Source organism: Podarcis filfolensis, assembly GCF_964270895.1.
Source record: "Podarcis filfolensis genome assembly, chromosome: 3".
Classification (NCBI taxonomy): Eukaryota; Metazoa; Chordata; class Lepidosauria; order Squamata; family Lacertidae; genus Podarcis; species Podarcis filfolensis.
In genome coordinates, this window is record NC_139606.1 from 119,453,778 (window position 1) to 119,469,969 (window position 16,192).

The 16,192-nt window shown below is 48.6% G+C and overlaps 2 protein-coding genes across 10 annotated transcripts in view; one reads left to right on the top strand and one right to left on the bottom strand.

Moving 5' to 3' along the window:
- CHRNA2 (cholinergic receptor nicotinic alpha 2 subunit) overlaps window positions 1–4,978 on the top strand; it is a gene marked incomplete at its 3' end in the record, with an annotated part of 29,553 nt that extends 24,575 nt beyond the window's left edge. The window contains exons 6-7 of the mRNA XM_083605275.1: window positions 1,691–2,789; window positions 4,853–4,978. Coding sequence (XP_083461401.1) covers window positions 1,691–2,789; window positions 4,853–4,978 — 1,225 coding nt within the window. The remainder of the gene's footprint in view (window positions 1–1,690; window positions 2,790–4,852) is intronic.
- A 5,282-nt stretch (window positions 4,979–10,260) lies between these two features.
- Window positions 10,261–16,192, bottom strand: part of PTK2B (protein tyrosine kinase 2 beta) — a 120,702-nt gene continuing 114,770 nt past the window's right edge. For 5 of the 9 annotated variants that reach the window (XM_083604990.1, XM_083604991.1, XM_083604995.1 and 2 more), the window contains 4 exons: window positions 15,800–15,855; window positions 14,992–15,138; window positions 14,792–14,872; window positions 10,261–12,464 (listed from right to left, as the gene is read on the bottom strand). In XM_083604990.1, coding sequence (XP_083461116.1) covers window positions 12,249–12,464; window positions 14,792–14,872; window positions 14,992–15,138; window positions 15,800–15,855 — 500 coding nt within the window. In that variant the 3' untranslated portion in view covers window positions 10,261–12,248. The remainder of the gene's footprint in view (window positions 12,465–14,791; window positions 14,873–14,991; window positions 15,139–15,799; window positions 15,856–16,192) is intronic. The other 4 variants (XM_083604996.1, XM_083604993.1, XM_083604994.1 and 1 more) reach the window with 1 other exon arrangement.

Consider the following 16,192-nt stretch of genomic DNA (forward strand, 5'->3'; position numbering starts at 1 on the left):
CAGAGTTGTTCCGCCTGGCCTTTGGCTTGGAGCCAATTTGATTCCCTCCCTCTCTCTTTTTTTTCTTTTCCTTCTCCTCCTGCAAGGAGGCTGCATTTTAATATTTTAATGTTTCAATATTTTAATGTTGTATTTTAATTTTGTTTTTAAGTTGTAATCATTCAACTTGTTTTTATTATTGCTTATAAGCCGTCCTGAGCCTGGCCTTGGCTGGGGAGGGCGGGGTATAAATAAAAATTATTATTATTATTATTATTATTATTATTATTATTATTAAAAGCCAGACCGAAATGGGTCCAGAGCCAATGTTTCATCCAGAAACCTACCAAGCTGTTCGGCAACCACTCTGAAGTATAAGCCAAGAAAGGATAGGAAGAATGAAATAAAGAAAGAAATGTAGAGCAGAATATGTATTGTATATAAGGCAGCAGGGAATTGATTGTGTGTGGGGGGGGGTCATGATTTTAAGGAGAAGTAGAATTGCTTAGAAAAGCTTATAAATTAGATTTTGTGTTAAGTTTATAAAACCAATTGCAATCATACGTTAGAAATAATAGATTTCCCGCCCCCATAACCCCTCTCTCTGTGGGATGTAACATAAGCAGTCAAGTACAACATTTCCTGTTTCCTAGAGTGGACACGCAGGGGAATGTTGCTCCAGCCAGGAGGACTTCCTGTCACACCTGAGCTGGAGCATCATCCCCCCATGTGACTAGGTAGATGGGTGTGACCCTGGCAGACCCTATAAAAGGGCTGGTCATGCAGCCATCTTCCTCTCTCATTCCTTCTTCTATCTTGATGCTTTTGCTGTCTGCTGGCCCTCAGCCAGCAGCCCATGGGCTCACTTCCGTACATGGGATGAACTCACACTCTCTTCTGTAACTACAAGCTAATGGCTGCCTTCAGGGAACCTACTGTGAACTGAATGTGAGTAAACTTCTTATTACTTTAAAAAGAAGACTGTTGTGCCTTTATTCTTTTTAAGAGGGATGAAAGGGGAATTTACCAGGATCAAACCCAATCTGGACAAGCCAGACTGGATTGCTTAAGTGAAGAGATTCAAACGAATCTACCAACTAGCTTCTTGCAATATACTGGAGAATGTACTCTGCTATAGACTCACTAGCATGAGTGAGGAAGGATAATATTTAATCAATATATTTCTCCTACTATTGAGTGGCAAGGGTCCTAATTGCTGGAAAAAAGAAACTGTGCCAACAGAACAGGAATGGCAAGGCAAACTGTTAGAGTATATTGAATTGGCTAGATTAACAGAGGCAATTAGAGATCATACTAGACAAGAGTTTCAAAAAGCATGGGGGAAATGCAGAGAATACTTCACAAAACAGTGCCCTAAAATACATACCTGGACTTGTTTCGATTAATGTCTGCAGGAGACTTTGTGGATATTTAAGTTATAATTGGAAAAATCTTAATAATTATTCATAAAGGAAACAGCTTCTAAGAAGTAAATAAGGAGGCCAGATACAGGATAAAGGAAGTCTTTTATTTGGTTGTTTGTATTGTTGTATGTTATGCTTATTGTATGTTATGTTAATGTTTAATGAGGGTGGATTTATGTTATGATGTAAATAAAATTGTAAATAAAATTTCCAATATAAATTTATAAATACATATTTCTCCTACTATCCACAACATTCCCACACTCTCCTCTCCGTTGCTCCTTCAGTGCCGACGGGGAGTTTGCTGTGACGCACATGACAAAGGCGCACCTCTTCTCCAACGGCAGCGTGAAGTGGACCCCCCCGGCCATCTACAAGAGCTCCTGCAGCATCGACGTCACCTTCTTCCCCTTTGACCAGCAGAACTGCAAGATGAAGTTCGGCTCATGGACGTACGACAAAGCCAAGATTGACCTGGAGAGCATGGAGCGGCAGGTGGACCTCAAGGACTACTGGGAGAGCGGCGAGTGGGCCATCATCCATGCCGTGGGCACCTACAACACCAAGAAGTATGACTGCTGCACGGAGATCTACCCCGACATCACGTACAGCTTCGTCATCCGCCGCCTGCCCCTCTTCTACACCATCAACCTCATCATCCCCTGCCTCCTCATCTCTTGTTTGACCGTCCTGGTCTTCTACCTGCCCTCCGACTGTGGGGAGAAGATCACCCTCTGCATCTCCGTCCTCCTGTCCCTCACTGTCTTCCTCCTCTTGATCACCGAAATCATCCCATCCACCTCCCTGGTCATCCCTCTGATCGGAGAGTACCTCCTCTTCACCATGATCTTCGTGACGCTCTCCATCGTCATCACGGTCTTCGTCCTCAACGTCCACCACCGCTCGCCCAGCACCCACAAGATGCCCCAGTGGGTCCGCACCGTCTTCCTAGACTTCATCCCCAGGTGGCTCTTCATGAAGAGGCCCCCGGTGCTGACCGCGGGGCTCAGGGTGGCCAGCGAAGAGGTGATCGGGCAGTACGACGCGCCTCCGGCTAATCTGAGCACGTCCCGCTGCTGGCTGGAGACGGACGTGGACGAGAAGTGGAACGAAGACGACGACGGTGGTGGTGGCAGCGAGGAGAGGCGGAGGGCCGGTTGCCTGCCCCTCCAAGGCACCTGCCCCCACCATTGCCTCCAGTACCGGTACACCTGCGCCCGGCACCTGGGGAGGGGCTTTGTGGAACTGGTCCGGCGCCCGGCCACCAAAATGGAGAATCCAACGTCCTCCGAGCAGGGGCTGCAGCTGTCTCCAAGCATCTTGAAAGCCCTAGAAGGAGTGCACTACATTGCCAACCACCTGCGGGCTGAGGATGCCGATTTCTCGGTGAGTTGTTGACTCTGAGAACCGAAAAGCTACCTTGTGGGGTTAGTACCCAGGATCCCACCCCCCCAGGCCCACTATTGTTGTATTGTGTGGTGAGAGCCAGTGTGGTGTAGTGGTTAAGAGCGGTAGTCACGTAATCTGGGGAACCGGGTTCGCGTCTCCACTCCACCTGCAGCTGCTGGGTGACCTTGGGCCAGTCACACTTCTCTGAAGTCTCTCAGCCCCACTCACCTCACAGAGTGTTTGTTGTGGGGGAGGAAGGGAAAGGAGAATGTTAGCCGCTTTGAGACTCCTGAAGGGGAGTGAAAGGCGGGATATCAAATCCAAACTCTTCTTCTTCTTCATTGTTTTTAATACTTGATTGGGAGCCGCCCAGAGTGGCTGGGGAGACTCAGCCAGATGGGCGGGGTATAAATAATAAATTATTATTATTATTATTATTATTATTATTATTATTATTATTGGGTTCGTAACACAAGCAAACAGTTCCCTCTAGACGTCAGGAAACAGGGTTTCGCGGTGGCAGCGTCCGCCCTGAGGCGTTCCCAAAGTAAAGGAAAGATTGAACTCTGATTAATAAGAATACACACAGAGGCTTGAACCAGCAAGACTCTGGGAAGGGTGCGTATAATAAGAATTCCTGTCCACCCTCCGGCCCAGGTCGTTTTATTCACAAAAGAACTTTTTACACCGTGTTCATAAGAACCAATCAGATTTCCTCTGAGCATTTCAACAAACCCCACGTGAGGACAAAGTTACACTACAAAAGCTAATTAAGCATGCATAAAAGGTAAAGGGACCCCTGACCATTAGGTCCAGTCGTGGCTGACTCTGGGGTTGCAGCGCTCATCGCGCTTTATTGGCTGAGGGAGCCGGCGTACAGCTTCTGGGTCATGTGGCCAGCATGACTAAGCCGCTTCTGGCGAACCAGAGCAGCGCACGGAAACGCCGTTTACCTTCCCACCAGAGCGGTACCTATTGATCTACTTGCACTTTGATGTGCTTTCGAACTGCTAGGTTGGCAGGAGCTGGGACCGAGCAACGGGAGCTCACCCCGTCGTGGGGATTCGAACCGCTGACCTTCCGATTGGCAAGTCCTAGGCTCTGTGGTTTAACCCACAGCACCACCCGCGTCCCACTTAAGCATGCATGCATACTTCTGGGGTAAATAAAACAAAACTACAAGGGAGTGCATCCAGCAACCCCGGAGGTCATAAACAAGCAATATATGGCAAGGAGGATAGGGATCTTTATGACCTTCATGTGAAAGTCTGTTTCCTGGCCCTAAGATTAACACATCAGAAAGGCTACATCAAAGACACTTGCCCACTATCTTTTATGGCCCAGGATGCCTAGCCCAGGGAGGGAGCCACCACTGAAAAGGCCCTCTGCCTGGTTCCCTGTAGCTTTGCTTCTCACAATGAGGGAACAGCCAGAAGGCCCTCGGAGCTGGACCTCAGTGTCCAGGCAGAACGATGGGGGTGGAGACGCTCCTTCAGGTATAATAATAATAATAATAATAATAATTTATTATTTGTACCCCGCCCATCTGGCTGGGTTTCCCCAGCCACTCTGGGCGGCTTCCATAGAAACCAAAAATACACTAAAAAATCACAGATTAAAAACTTCCCTGAACAGGGCTGCCTTAAGATGTCTTCTGAATGTCAGGTAGTTATTTATCGCTTTGACATCTGATGGGAGGGCGTTCCACAGGGCAGGTGCCACTACCGAGAAGGCCCTCTGCCTGGTTCCCTGTAGCTTTGCTTCTCGCAATGAGGGAACCGCCAGAAGGCCCTTGGCGCTGGACCTCAGCATCCGGGCAGAACGATGGGGGTGGAGACGCTCCTTCAGGTATACTGGGCCGAGGCCGTTTAGGGCTTTAAAGGTCAACACCAGCACTTTGAATTGTGCTCGGAAACGTATACAGGTAAAGAGACCCCTGTAGGAAAACTCCTGAACAATCTGCTAGATGTGCTGTTTCAGGACCCAAAGGGATGTCCAGGCATTGTAGAGACCTGCTGCTCAAGGAGGTGTGACTTCATGGTTTTCTCCTATGCTTGCAGGTGAAGGAAGACTGGAAGTACGTTGCCATGGTGATTGACCGCATGTTCCTCTGGATGTTTGTCATTGTCTGCTTGCTGGGGACAATTGGCCTCTTCCTCCCACCTTTCCTGGCGGGGATGATCTAGTAGGGTCCCCCACAAACTCTCCCCCACCTGCCATGCGGCTCCAGCAAAAGCGTCGCCATCCAGATTCAGGAGAAATTCAGCTCAGAAGCATCTGTCTACCTGGGAATCCTACTTAGCATTGCATTCTTTCTTAGCTGAACCAGTTTTTACAAATCAGTAGGGACTGGGGGCTTGAACTTTCTTCCAGATTGACGTCTGCCATTATTATTCAGTGAGGCCAGAGGTCACCCCGAAAAACGTCCTGTGGTGGGAACAACGTGCAGATTGTCTTTGGCTTCGCTGAGAGCATCCTTGGGGCTGACGGCTGTGTTTAGTTAGCCCAGTTTAGCAAAATGCCTGTTGTTATGACAGGCTGTGTGTGAAACGAGGCTTTGCCAATGGCGAGAACCGCAGAGTTTTGCATGGGAAGATAGCAAAGGCGTGAAATCAGGGATGCTGTTAGGATAGTGGTGAAAACCCTCTCCCCACACCGCCTGGCAGTTGCAACCAATAATAATCGACCTTGTTTCTATCAGCTTAGCCCCGGCCCCTTCATCTGCATAGACCTGCTCTGGGTTCTGTTCCTTGGTCACACTAGGGTGTGACGGAACGTTCAGAAATGGCATTTATATAGAAATTAATGGCACTGATCCATTGTAAAGGTGGGTCACTTCCAGATGACCTGTTTATTGAGTATTCTGACCGATTTGTTTGCACAGAGTTTGCAGGAAGATGACACAACTTTGCATCAAGCGATGGCCATCTCACCCGTTCCGGTGCTTTTCCACGCCACTTTCCTTACTGCAAAAAGTCTGTTCCTTTTTTGAAGCAGGCTTGCCGCGCAGGAGTCCCAAATCCCCTTTAATTGTGCCCTCCCTGAATTTGCTGGTTCGCAATCGACTCCCACCTGCAAACTAGTGGCAACCTGAGAGCCCCTTTCATATTGACTACTGGTGCTGTGAAAAGTCCCAGACAATTCGATTATGCCTACCTTGGTGCCAGTTTTTGGACTGGAGCCACATTGGGCGACGTCTGATGTGCAGCTCACATGTCACAGTTTGCAACAAAGCACTCGGCCGATAGATGAAGCTCAGAGGGGCAGGACAGGAAAAGTCCTAGCGGGAACTTCCCCCATCAGCTTTGCAAGGAAGGATAAAGCTCAAATGCCCCTCTGGACTGAAGAACTAAAAGCCTCCCCTTGCCATTTGCGATTTAGCTATTTGCCGAATTCCTGCATTGAGGGGGTCAGACTAGATGACCCCTGGAACCCCTTCAAACTCTGAAATTCTATGGTTCTATCTCAGGGTGCAAAGGGGGAGGGAAACCACTCTTTCTGGGAAGTGAATACTCCTTTTTGACTTTGCCCCCTGCGTCCTTGCAGGCAGGCTCCATTCTGCCCCAGGCCTTGGCAGCTTGCCAGGACAGTCCCCTTGTCTAAGGAATGTGGACTTTGGGGTGACGTGTGGTGGGGAGAGTCCACAGCTGAGTTTGCTCCTGTCTGGGATGAGTGTGGCCAGGTTGCTGACTGCAGAATCAACTTGCAACCTGTTCGCTGCAGCATGGTCTGGAGACAGAATAAATTTTTTAAAACCGACTTTTGGAGTTTTCTTGGGTGTGTGTGTGTAAAATCATAGGGGCTGGGTTTTCATTCCTTCTACACAACACATTACCTCCCACCTGTGGTCGTTTCCAAAGGATGCTTCCCCAACCTGGTGCCCTCCAGACCCGTTGGGTTATGGCTCTCATCAGCCCTCAACATAGATGCTGTTAGGTGTGAGCCGGCAGTAAATCACACCGTGCAAGTTAGAATTAACTTTTTACTTTTAACTTTTCACTGCCGCACAGCCATCTAAGTCCCCTGGGGTTTTCCCAAGCAATCGGAGACTATTCCTGTGCGTAGCCAACCTTTCCTCCACCCTCTTCATACCTCTTCTGGTTCTGGGAGACAAGCAGGAAGGGGAGCTTGTCGCAACAGCAGGAAGGAGAACCCCAAGGGACCAGCAGCCTCGAAAATAAGGGATCAGCAGCCAAAATAAGGGATTTTCAGAGCACAGGTATGTTCAGCTTCTGAGCCCCTCCGAGCCAAAGGCAGAAAGCCCAGCCAGCAGCCAAACGAAGCCTTAAGCAGTGGTTCCCACAGCGCAGCAACCCGGCAAAGGGGATGCAGCAAGGAAAACCACCGTCACCTCTCTGCTGGGAAGCGCTGAGCAAAGGCAAGTCCCCAGGCAACACGGCCGATTTTATCGGCACAAGGCATGCAAGCTCTGCCCCCCCAGTCATTCTCAGACTCCTTATTGGGTGAGCAACACAGCCAAGCAACACAGTTGGAGCCTCCCTTCTCCCTGGCCGGCAGGGAGGGAGGGAGAGGAATTGGTTCCTTTGAAACCCGGGAAATTTAAGGGACATCATCAATAAGGGACAGCAGTGGGACACGGTGCTGGGATAAGGGACTTTCCCGCCAAATAAGGGACGGTTGACAGCTATGTCACCAGCCTGATTCATCTCTGCTTCTCGGCCTCCCTCTTCTGCTTCATCTTCTGCCTCTGATTCCGGACTTCTGTCTGCCACAGACTCTCCCAGCTCACTAAGCCCTGTTGCCTCTCCAGCTTCCAGCACCTCCTCTTCCAGTCTTCTCCCTCTGGCCGCTCATTGTTGACCCACCACGAATCCCCAAGGCTCTAAGCCTCCTCCCCTGGTGGGGTTCACCAGCTGTTTCCTCTCACCATTCCTCTGCGTCCAACCAACCCATGGCCCATGAAGTAGCAACCACCAGTTGCTCCAGACATCTTCTAAAGACTAAAGTACCTAGGGGTTTGTTAGGCCCCCATCAAGGGCCCAGGCGTCTTTGAAAATCACGCCTCTTCAACCCTGGTGCAGAGTGGCTAGGTATCTACCTGTCCCTCCATGAGCTCCCTGGGACACCCTTTGTGGTCAGGTGAGGAGCACAGGTTCGTCTGGGTGCCTCAGTGAATGCCAAGAACCTCAGGTGCTGGTTTTGACCTTTAAAGCCCTCTGTGGCCTAGGACCCACGTACCTACGGGACCGTCTCTCCTGGTATGCCCCACGGAGGACCTTAAGGTCCACAAATGCAGTGGTACCTTGGGTTACATACGCTTCAGGTTACACGTGCTTCAGGTTACAGACTCCGCTAACCCAGAAATAGTACCTCGGGTTAAGAACTTTGCTTCAGGATGAGAACAGAAATCGTGCTCCAGTGGCATGGCGGCAGCAGGAGGTCCCATTCGCTAAAGTGGTCTTCAGGTTAAGAACAGTTTCAGGTTAAGAACGGACCTCCGGAACGAATTAAGTACGTAACCAGAGGTACCTCTGTAACAACATTTTGGAGGTCCCAAGTCACAAGGTGGTTAGATTGGTCTCAACTAGGGCCAGGGCCTTTTCAGTACTGGCCCCGACTTGGTGGAGCGCTCTGTCCCAAGAGACTAGGGCCCTGCGGGACTTGACATCTTTCCGCAGGGCCTGCAAGACAGAGCTCTTCCGCCTGGCCTTTGGTTTGGACTCAGTCTGACCCTTCTGTCTTCCCTCCCCTTACGGTTTTGATCTATGGGCTACTTTTAAAATGAGGCTGCATTTTAAATTGCATTTTAACCTGTATTTTAAATTATTCCCCCCCCTTATGTTTTTACTGTAATTTTACTGGCGTTAGCCATCTAGCCACCCTGAGCCCGGCTCTGGCCGGGGAGGGTGGGGTATAAATAAATTTTATTATTATTAGATGCCCTGTAGGGTCCCCTTCCCGATCAGTGGGTCCCCTTCCCGATCTATTAGGAGTGTGAGTGGAGTGCCCCGTGAGGCTTGGAGGAAAAGAAGATGGAGGGAGTGGGGAAGAGCTACAGGAGGAGGCAAAGGGGAAAGCAGTGAGTGGAGGAAGGAAGGTAGAAAGCCAGGCAGGCAGATACATGGAGGAGACCCAGCCATGATGGCCGTGAGGACACTGGCAGAGCGATGGAAAGAAAACTTTATGAGTTTCTGGTCCACGGTCTTTGGAGGTGCACATATACCTCCTTGTCAAAGGCGCAACAGAGCCCAGGTATGCCTCTGCTGAGATGCAGGGTGGTGTAGTGGTTAGATCTGGTTTCTTTCCGCAGGGCCTGTAAGACAGAGTTGTTCCACCTGGCCGTTGGCTTGGAATCAACTTGATCCCCTTCCCCTCTTTCCTTTTTCCTTTCTGCTTCTGTGATGGGACTCCTATTTGGGGACTTCCCTGGCTTTTCTCTAGCCCACGTAGGACCAGTCTGGATAATTGGCCTTTGTGAAGACTTGACGTTTTCATCCCAAAAAAGTTTTTGATTTGAGTTTCTACTGAAACGAGGCTGCATTTTAATGTTGTGTTTTAATCTTGTTTTTAAGCTGTATTTTAATGAATTGTTTTTATACCTGGTGTTAGCCGCCCTGAGCCTGGTCTTGGCTGGGGAGGATGGGCTACAAATTAATAATAATAATAATAATAATAATAATAATAATAATAATGATGATGATGATGATGATAATAATTAGAGTGCCAGGCAAGGACCTGTGAGACACGGGTTCAAATCCCCACTCCCCGGAGTGACTTTGGGCCAGTCACTCGCTGTCAGCCTAACGTACCCCATAGGGCTCTTGTGAGGATAAAATGGGGAGGAGGAGAGATTTGAACTCCTTGGATGAAAAGTGGGATATTTGGTTGATTGGCATCTGTCTGTCTTGGAAGACAATGGAAGAGTGTGCCTTCACGGGTAGGTAAAGGGACCCCTGACCATTAGGTCCAGTTGTGACCGACTCTGGGGTTGCGCGCTTATCTCGCTCTATAGGCCGAGGGAGCCGGCGTTTGTCCGTAGACAGCTTCCGGGTCATGTGGCCAGAATTACTAAGCCGCTTCTGGTGAACCAGAGCAGTGCACGGAAACGCCGTTTACCTTCCCGCCAGAGTGGTACCTATTTATCTACTTGCACTTTGAGGTGCTTTCGAACTGCTAGGTTGGCAGGAGCAGGGACCGAGCAACGGGAGCTCAACCCGTTGTGGGGATTCGAAGCGCCAACCTTCTGATCGGCAAGTCCTAGGCTCTGTGGTTTAACCCACAGCACCATCTGTGTCCCTTACGCCTTCACGGGTAAGAATGCAATAAAATAAATAAGTAAGCAAACAAACAAACAAACAAGCTGGGAACGTCAAGGATTGAGTTTGGAGACTCCAGGACATAATAAACTCTCTTCTGTTTCTGAACTGTGGACCCAGATCATCGGATCATTACCTTCCCAAGCTCCTCAAGGGTAGAAGCTCTGATGAAGAAACAGATCAACAAGAACATGTTGTACCTCATTTATCTCAGGCAAAACAATGGCTTTGTTATGATGAATGACAAAAGCCATAAAACGGTACAATTTTCAGGTCAAAAAAAACCACATATCAAACAGAGAAATTCCTGCTGCTTTTGCCGTTTTAACACACAAATATAATATTACAAAGAAGCTGAGGCTGGCCGGGCTGGCCTGGCCTGTTTCTTAGGTACAAAAGTAAAACAAGAATCGAAATTCCAGGAAGGGATTCAATATTATGGGAGTTTCAAAAAATACATCAATGGCTTTTCGTCCTCCCAGACCTGGGTGTTTCCAGCAAAACTCCCATCCCAGAAGCAAAACGTGAGCCCCAACATTGTCAGGGCTTGTTTAATTTCAAACTCTGCCATAGAAGGACCAAAACCTCCCATTTAAGCTCTGACTCAGTGGCAAAGATTCAGTCTTCACAGCATCAAATCTCTAATCTGTGTTTGTAGGTGGTGTTGAGTTTGCATGTGTCTCCCCTGTCAATAATCTGCATTGTTGCTTGGAATTGTAATTGGAGCTATCAATATAAAACACCCCCAAGTGAGTTTTGCTGAACTTTTAAGACTAACAGATTTATTATGGCCTAGGCGACTCCAGACATGAAAGCTGGTGTCCGCATCAGCCTGTTACAGTGCAATCTACTCAGAAGCCGCAGTGACTTCAGTAGCACTTACTCCCAGGTAAGCGTACAGAGATTGGAGCCAGAATACTTGAGATCCCTCAAAGTTCCCTGTTTGTTTGTTTTTGTTTTTGCTGCAACAGGAAACTTTTAAAGTCTCCTCCATTTGGAGAGACATTGAAGCTCCATCCCAAATTCAACTCCTATCACTTATAAAAATCTAGCGCTTATGTTACGATCAGCAGCCAGATTTGTAATAGAAATCATTGAAAGTTCCTTATCAGGAGGCATGGTTGACTAATGCATGGAATATGGCTTTATCTGAAAGTCTGGTCAGACGTAGAAGTGTAGTCTGTGGCAAAGCTAAATCAAATAGTTTTTATGAGGGTTGCTCTCCATTTCTGGATTATATAAATAGGGGGAACAAGGTGGGGTTACACAGAACCATCTTCAAGATTTTACAACATGGAACTGCTTTTCTGCAATTTGCTTTTCATAGCAATCATGCCATGTGCGGTTCTGTTGTGGTTTACACAGTTATGTGTTGGTTGGTACATACCTTCGTGACAAATCCATTTTTTTAAAAAGAGCCCCTTTTGGATCTCCATCGTTCAGAGGGAGACGTGTTCAAACTCCACCCCCAAATTCAAAAGAATTTGGCCTATGAGAGAGAAGTGAGGGTATTCCCCCCCCCCCGGGGTGGGAGGTTGCGCATACAGTTCGTACATGGCCATTAAATAAATGTTTCTATACAATGTACAAAGACACGAGACAGCCTCCTCTAAGGGCCACCTTGGGAATGTCCCTCACCAAAGTGACCCAGCAAGCTTTTTCTCCCAGAACTGGGTCTTCAGGACCCTCGGGAGAAACCTGGAAGTGGCCTGGCCTGCCACAATTCCTCTGGCTTATCCGGAGAAGGGCGGCAGTGAGGTTCGTGGGTCGCCCCACTGCTCCCCGCCTTTGACCCCCTTCACCAATGAGACACCTTGGCGCCAGAGATACTGGCAAAGAAATCAGACTGTACACAGCGACGCCTGCACACCTACAGGCATGGGACCCTACTGGTGCAGGCTCAGGACCCCTTGACAGGTCTGAACTGCCCCCCTAGGACTGGGGTCCTGCGTCCCCCTTAGCAGCATGATCTATGGGGCAGAGGAAGGCAAGTCCCTCCCCTGCCTCACACGCAGACGGCTCTCCCCTAGAGTCTCTTCTCCTTCGTTCTCGGAAGACAGACGCGACGAAATCAAAGACACGAGCATGTTGCGGCAGGGCAGAGGTGGAGACAGCGCAGGGAAGCTTGGAGGGGGCTACGTATTCATTCATCTTTTAAAAAGGAAGCCAGCCCTCTGGGTCACTCAAAGGAGACCTTCACTAGGTTGGCTCGCATCCTGGCTTGGTCCACAGCGTCCAGGAGGTTCTTGGCGTCCACGGCCAGAGTGTGCGAGGCGGCCAGCATCTGGCGCTTGCACTCATCGCTCAGGGACGTCATGGCGTTCTGCTGAGCCAAGCGCATCTTGTTGATCAGTTCGGCAAGGTCCTTGTTGAGGAGCTTCTGGGTGCCTTCAATCTGCCGGGGAAGAACACAAACAGACAGACAGAAGGACAAAGACACGGATAAGCAGCAGGTTAACTCCAACAACTTGTGAAAGCACTGTTCACACCACTTATAAACGCCATCTCCAACTCCTCGAAACATTCCATCAATGGTGTCTCTGAAAATTTGTACACATCACTTGGGAAGACAGGTGAACTAATGCCAGTGTGCAGTGGTACCTTGGGTTACATATGCTTCAGGTTACAGAGGCTTCAGGTTACAGACTCTGCTAACTCAGAAATAGTACCTCGGGTTAAGAACTTTGCTTCAGGATGAGAACAGAAATCGTGCTCCGGCGGCATGGCAGCAGCAGGAGGCCCCATTAGCTAAAGTGGTGCTTTGAAGACACTCAAACTCAGGACAAAAGGGAGAAACGTGCTAAGAGGAAGGCACGTCTGGCAAACCCTCACCGTGATCAACTCCCACCTGGAAACCAATGTCCCCACTGTGGAAGGACATGTGGATCCAGAACTGGCCTCCACAGTCACTTACGGACTGTTAAGACCACGTTCATGGAAGACAATCTTACTTGGCTATGGAATGGATCCTGTTTGCAACCAGAGGTACCACTGTACAGTGGTACCTCGGGTTACATACAGTTCAGGTTACATACGCTTCAGGTTACAGACTCTGCTAACCCAGAAATAGTACCTTGGCTTAAGAACTTTGCTTCAGCATGAGAACAGAAATCGTGCAGTGGTGGCGCAGCGGCAGCAGGAGGCCGCATTAGCTAAAGTGGTGCTTCAGGTTAAGAACAGTTTCAAGTTAAGAACAGACCTCCGGAATGAATTAAGTTCTTAACCCGAGGTACCACTGTACTGGAAGAAGCAAAGATCACCAGTGTCAAAGCAATGATTCTTCAACATCAACTTCGTTGGACTGGTCATGTTGTGTGGATGCCTGATTATCGTCTTCCAAAGCGACTACTCTATTCCGAACTTAAGAATGGAAAGCACAATACTGGTGGTCAACAAAAGAGGTTTAAAGACTCTCTCAAGGCAAATCTTAAAAAATGTAGTAAAAACACTGACAACTGGGAAACACTGGCCTGTGAGTGCTCCAATTGGAGAACAGCCTCTACCAAAGATGTCATGGGCTTTGAAGACACTCAAACTCAGGACAAAAGGGAGAAACGTGCTAAGAGGAAGGCACGCTTGGCAAATCCACACCATGATCAACTCCCACCTGGAAACCTATGTCCCCATTGTGGAAGGATGTGTGGATCCTGAATTGGCCTCCACGGTCACTTATGGGCTCACTGTTAAGACCGTGTTTTATTTATTTATTTATTTATTTACGGCTATTAGCCCATAACGCGTTCATAGAAGACATTCTTACTTGTCTACGGGTGATCACCAAAGAAGAAGAAGACACCTTTTCAGCAGGCCCTTCTGATTTGATTCATTAGGTTTGATTTGATTTATTAGGCTTCCACATGGCTTTATATAAGAATAAGAATAATAATTTATTATTTATACCCCGCCCATCTGGCTGGGTTTCCCCAGCCACTCTGGGCGGCTTCCAACAGAAAACTAAAATACAAAGCGAAAGGAAAGTCTAATGCTGTAAAGAAAAATATTGCATAGGAACCTGGAATGTAAGAACCATGAACCTTGGTAAGTTGGATGTGGTCAAAAATGAGATGGCAAGAATAAATATTGACATCCTGGGCATCAGTGAACTAAAATGGACGGGAATGGGCGAATTCAGTTCGGATGACCATCATATCTACTACAATGGCGCAAAAACATGGTTACAAAGCACGGATCCAAATGGATCCTCAGGATTTTTGCATTGGGCTACCCCAAACTCACCGTCAAATCACATGCTCGTGGCCACAGCATGAACCACAAAAATCATACATCCACTGTTTCGTTCAGAATATTTTTTTTCTTGTTTTCCTCCTCTAAAAACTAGGTGTGTCTTATGGTCAGGTGCGTCTTATGGAGCGAAAAATACGGCACAACGCCATTGAATATGACTAAAACAGTACTGTTATACCTTGGCACTGGGACCTGTTTTCCAGGATTGGAAGGTCTCTGGAAGTGCTCCAGTCGCCCATCCTGTTTGGGGCAGAACCAGTTATTGAGCCCAGTCGCTGACATCGGTTGAAAGGCGTACTGCCAAAAAGGACTATAGATCTACCAACCGCTCGTTAATTCTGATCTGTGAAGTTACCAAAGGGAGGGGAGGACTCTCCACACCTGACACAGTGGAGCACAAGGCAATGGAAGAGGACAGAGAGCCACTCCCCTTCTGATATCTCCTTAGGTCGCCCGCTTGCCCGAAGGAGGACCCACCTCAGTGCGTGAAGAGGCAGGCAGAGCCGGGAGGACTTCATCCACACTCCCGATGAGCTTCCGAAGGGAGAGGCCCACATCCTGCAAAGAGGCAAAATCAAAGCATGATCAGAGACTCCCAGCGGCTCTTCTTCCACCCTGCCTGTGCCCAACCTGTTTGCATCAAGGCAGTGCAAAGGAATGAAAACAGAAATAAATACCTTCACAACCAGGATGTAGCGTTCTGGCGGGTGGTTGCTGACCTCATTCTTCAGCTTCAGAACAGCCTTCACCAGGTCCATGACGTCGCCGTACACAGCGTCATCCGTCCGGTCCAGGTTGGCCGTGGGGGTTGGCTGAAGCGAGAACTGGAAAGGCAGTGTGGCACAGTGGTTAGTGTTGGACGTGGGAGACCAGGGTTCAAAGCCTTGCTCAGCCACAAAACTCACTGGCCTTGGGCTAGTCACAGTCTCTTGGCTTGCGGGAGGGGGGGTTAAATGAAGTGGGGGGGGAGAACTGTGTATGACACTTTGAGCTCCTTGGAGTAAACATGGGATAGAAATACAATAAACAAGCAAATAAATCAAAGGGGGGGCAGGGGTTTAGTCTGGGGAAGTGCCCCCCAAGTTTCTGAATTTTATGCATTTATGTATTATTATTATTATAAGAGCAGACCCCACGCTGAAATCAGTGGATTTAAGTAACATTGCTTTTAATGGGTCAACTCTATGACTAACACTGGATATTTCTTCCCTGCCTTCCAGCTCAGATGAACCCTAAAATAATACAAGTTGGACCTCTGACAAAATGTTGCAGCATATTCTTCCTTCTGCAAGGAGTTCCGCTGTTCAGGACAGCTATACACCTCCCCAATCGGAGGCCTGTATTCCGTCCCCCACCCCACCCCAAATCAATTGAATGATATAGTTTTGGGGTGATCCTTGACCCATGATCGCCTGAACTGGCACAGAGATTGGCTCAAAACGGAGAGAGGAACAGGATGGCAAAAGGCGAGGGCCAACTACACACCTGAGGTCCAATTCTGGGCGGCTTCCTGGGTGGTCCTGTGAACTCAGCTAAGCCATCAATAAAAAGGAAACACAACAGTTTGTTATTATTGTTGTTGCTGATGATGACACAACATTGCTAGAAGAGCTGTCAACCCATGCAGGGACTGGACTGCAACTCAAACAATCTCCGTCCTTTAGCCTCCCCGGTTGGAACTGTTGGGATCTGGTGTTCAAAAACATCTGGGTGGGGTGGGGCCACAGAGGTTCCCCATTGTTATGTGCTGAGTTGAAAAGGATCCAAAATGCAGCAGTCTGATTGGTCCTAGAACAATAGGATTCAGAATGCAGCAGTCTGATTGGTCCACAGGAGCCACCCAATCCAGCTCCAGGTGGAAGTGAATCCGCAACCTGA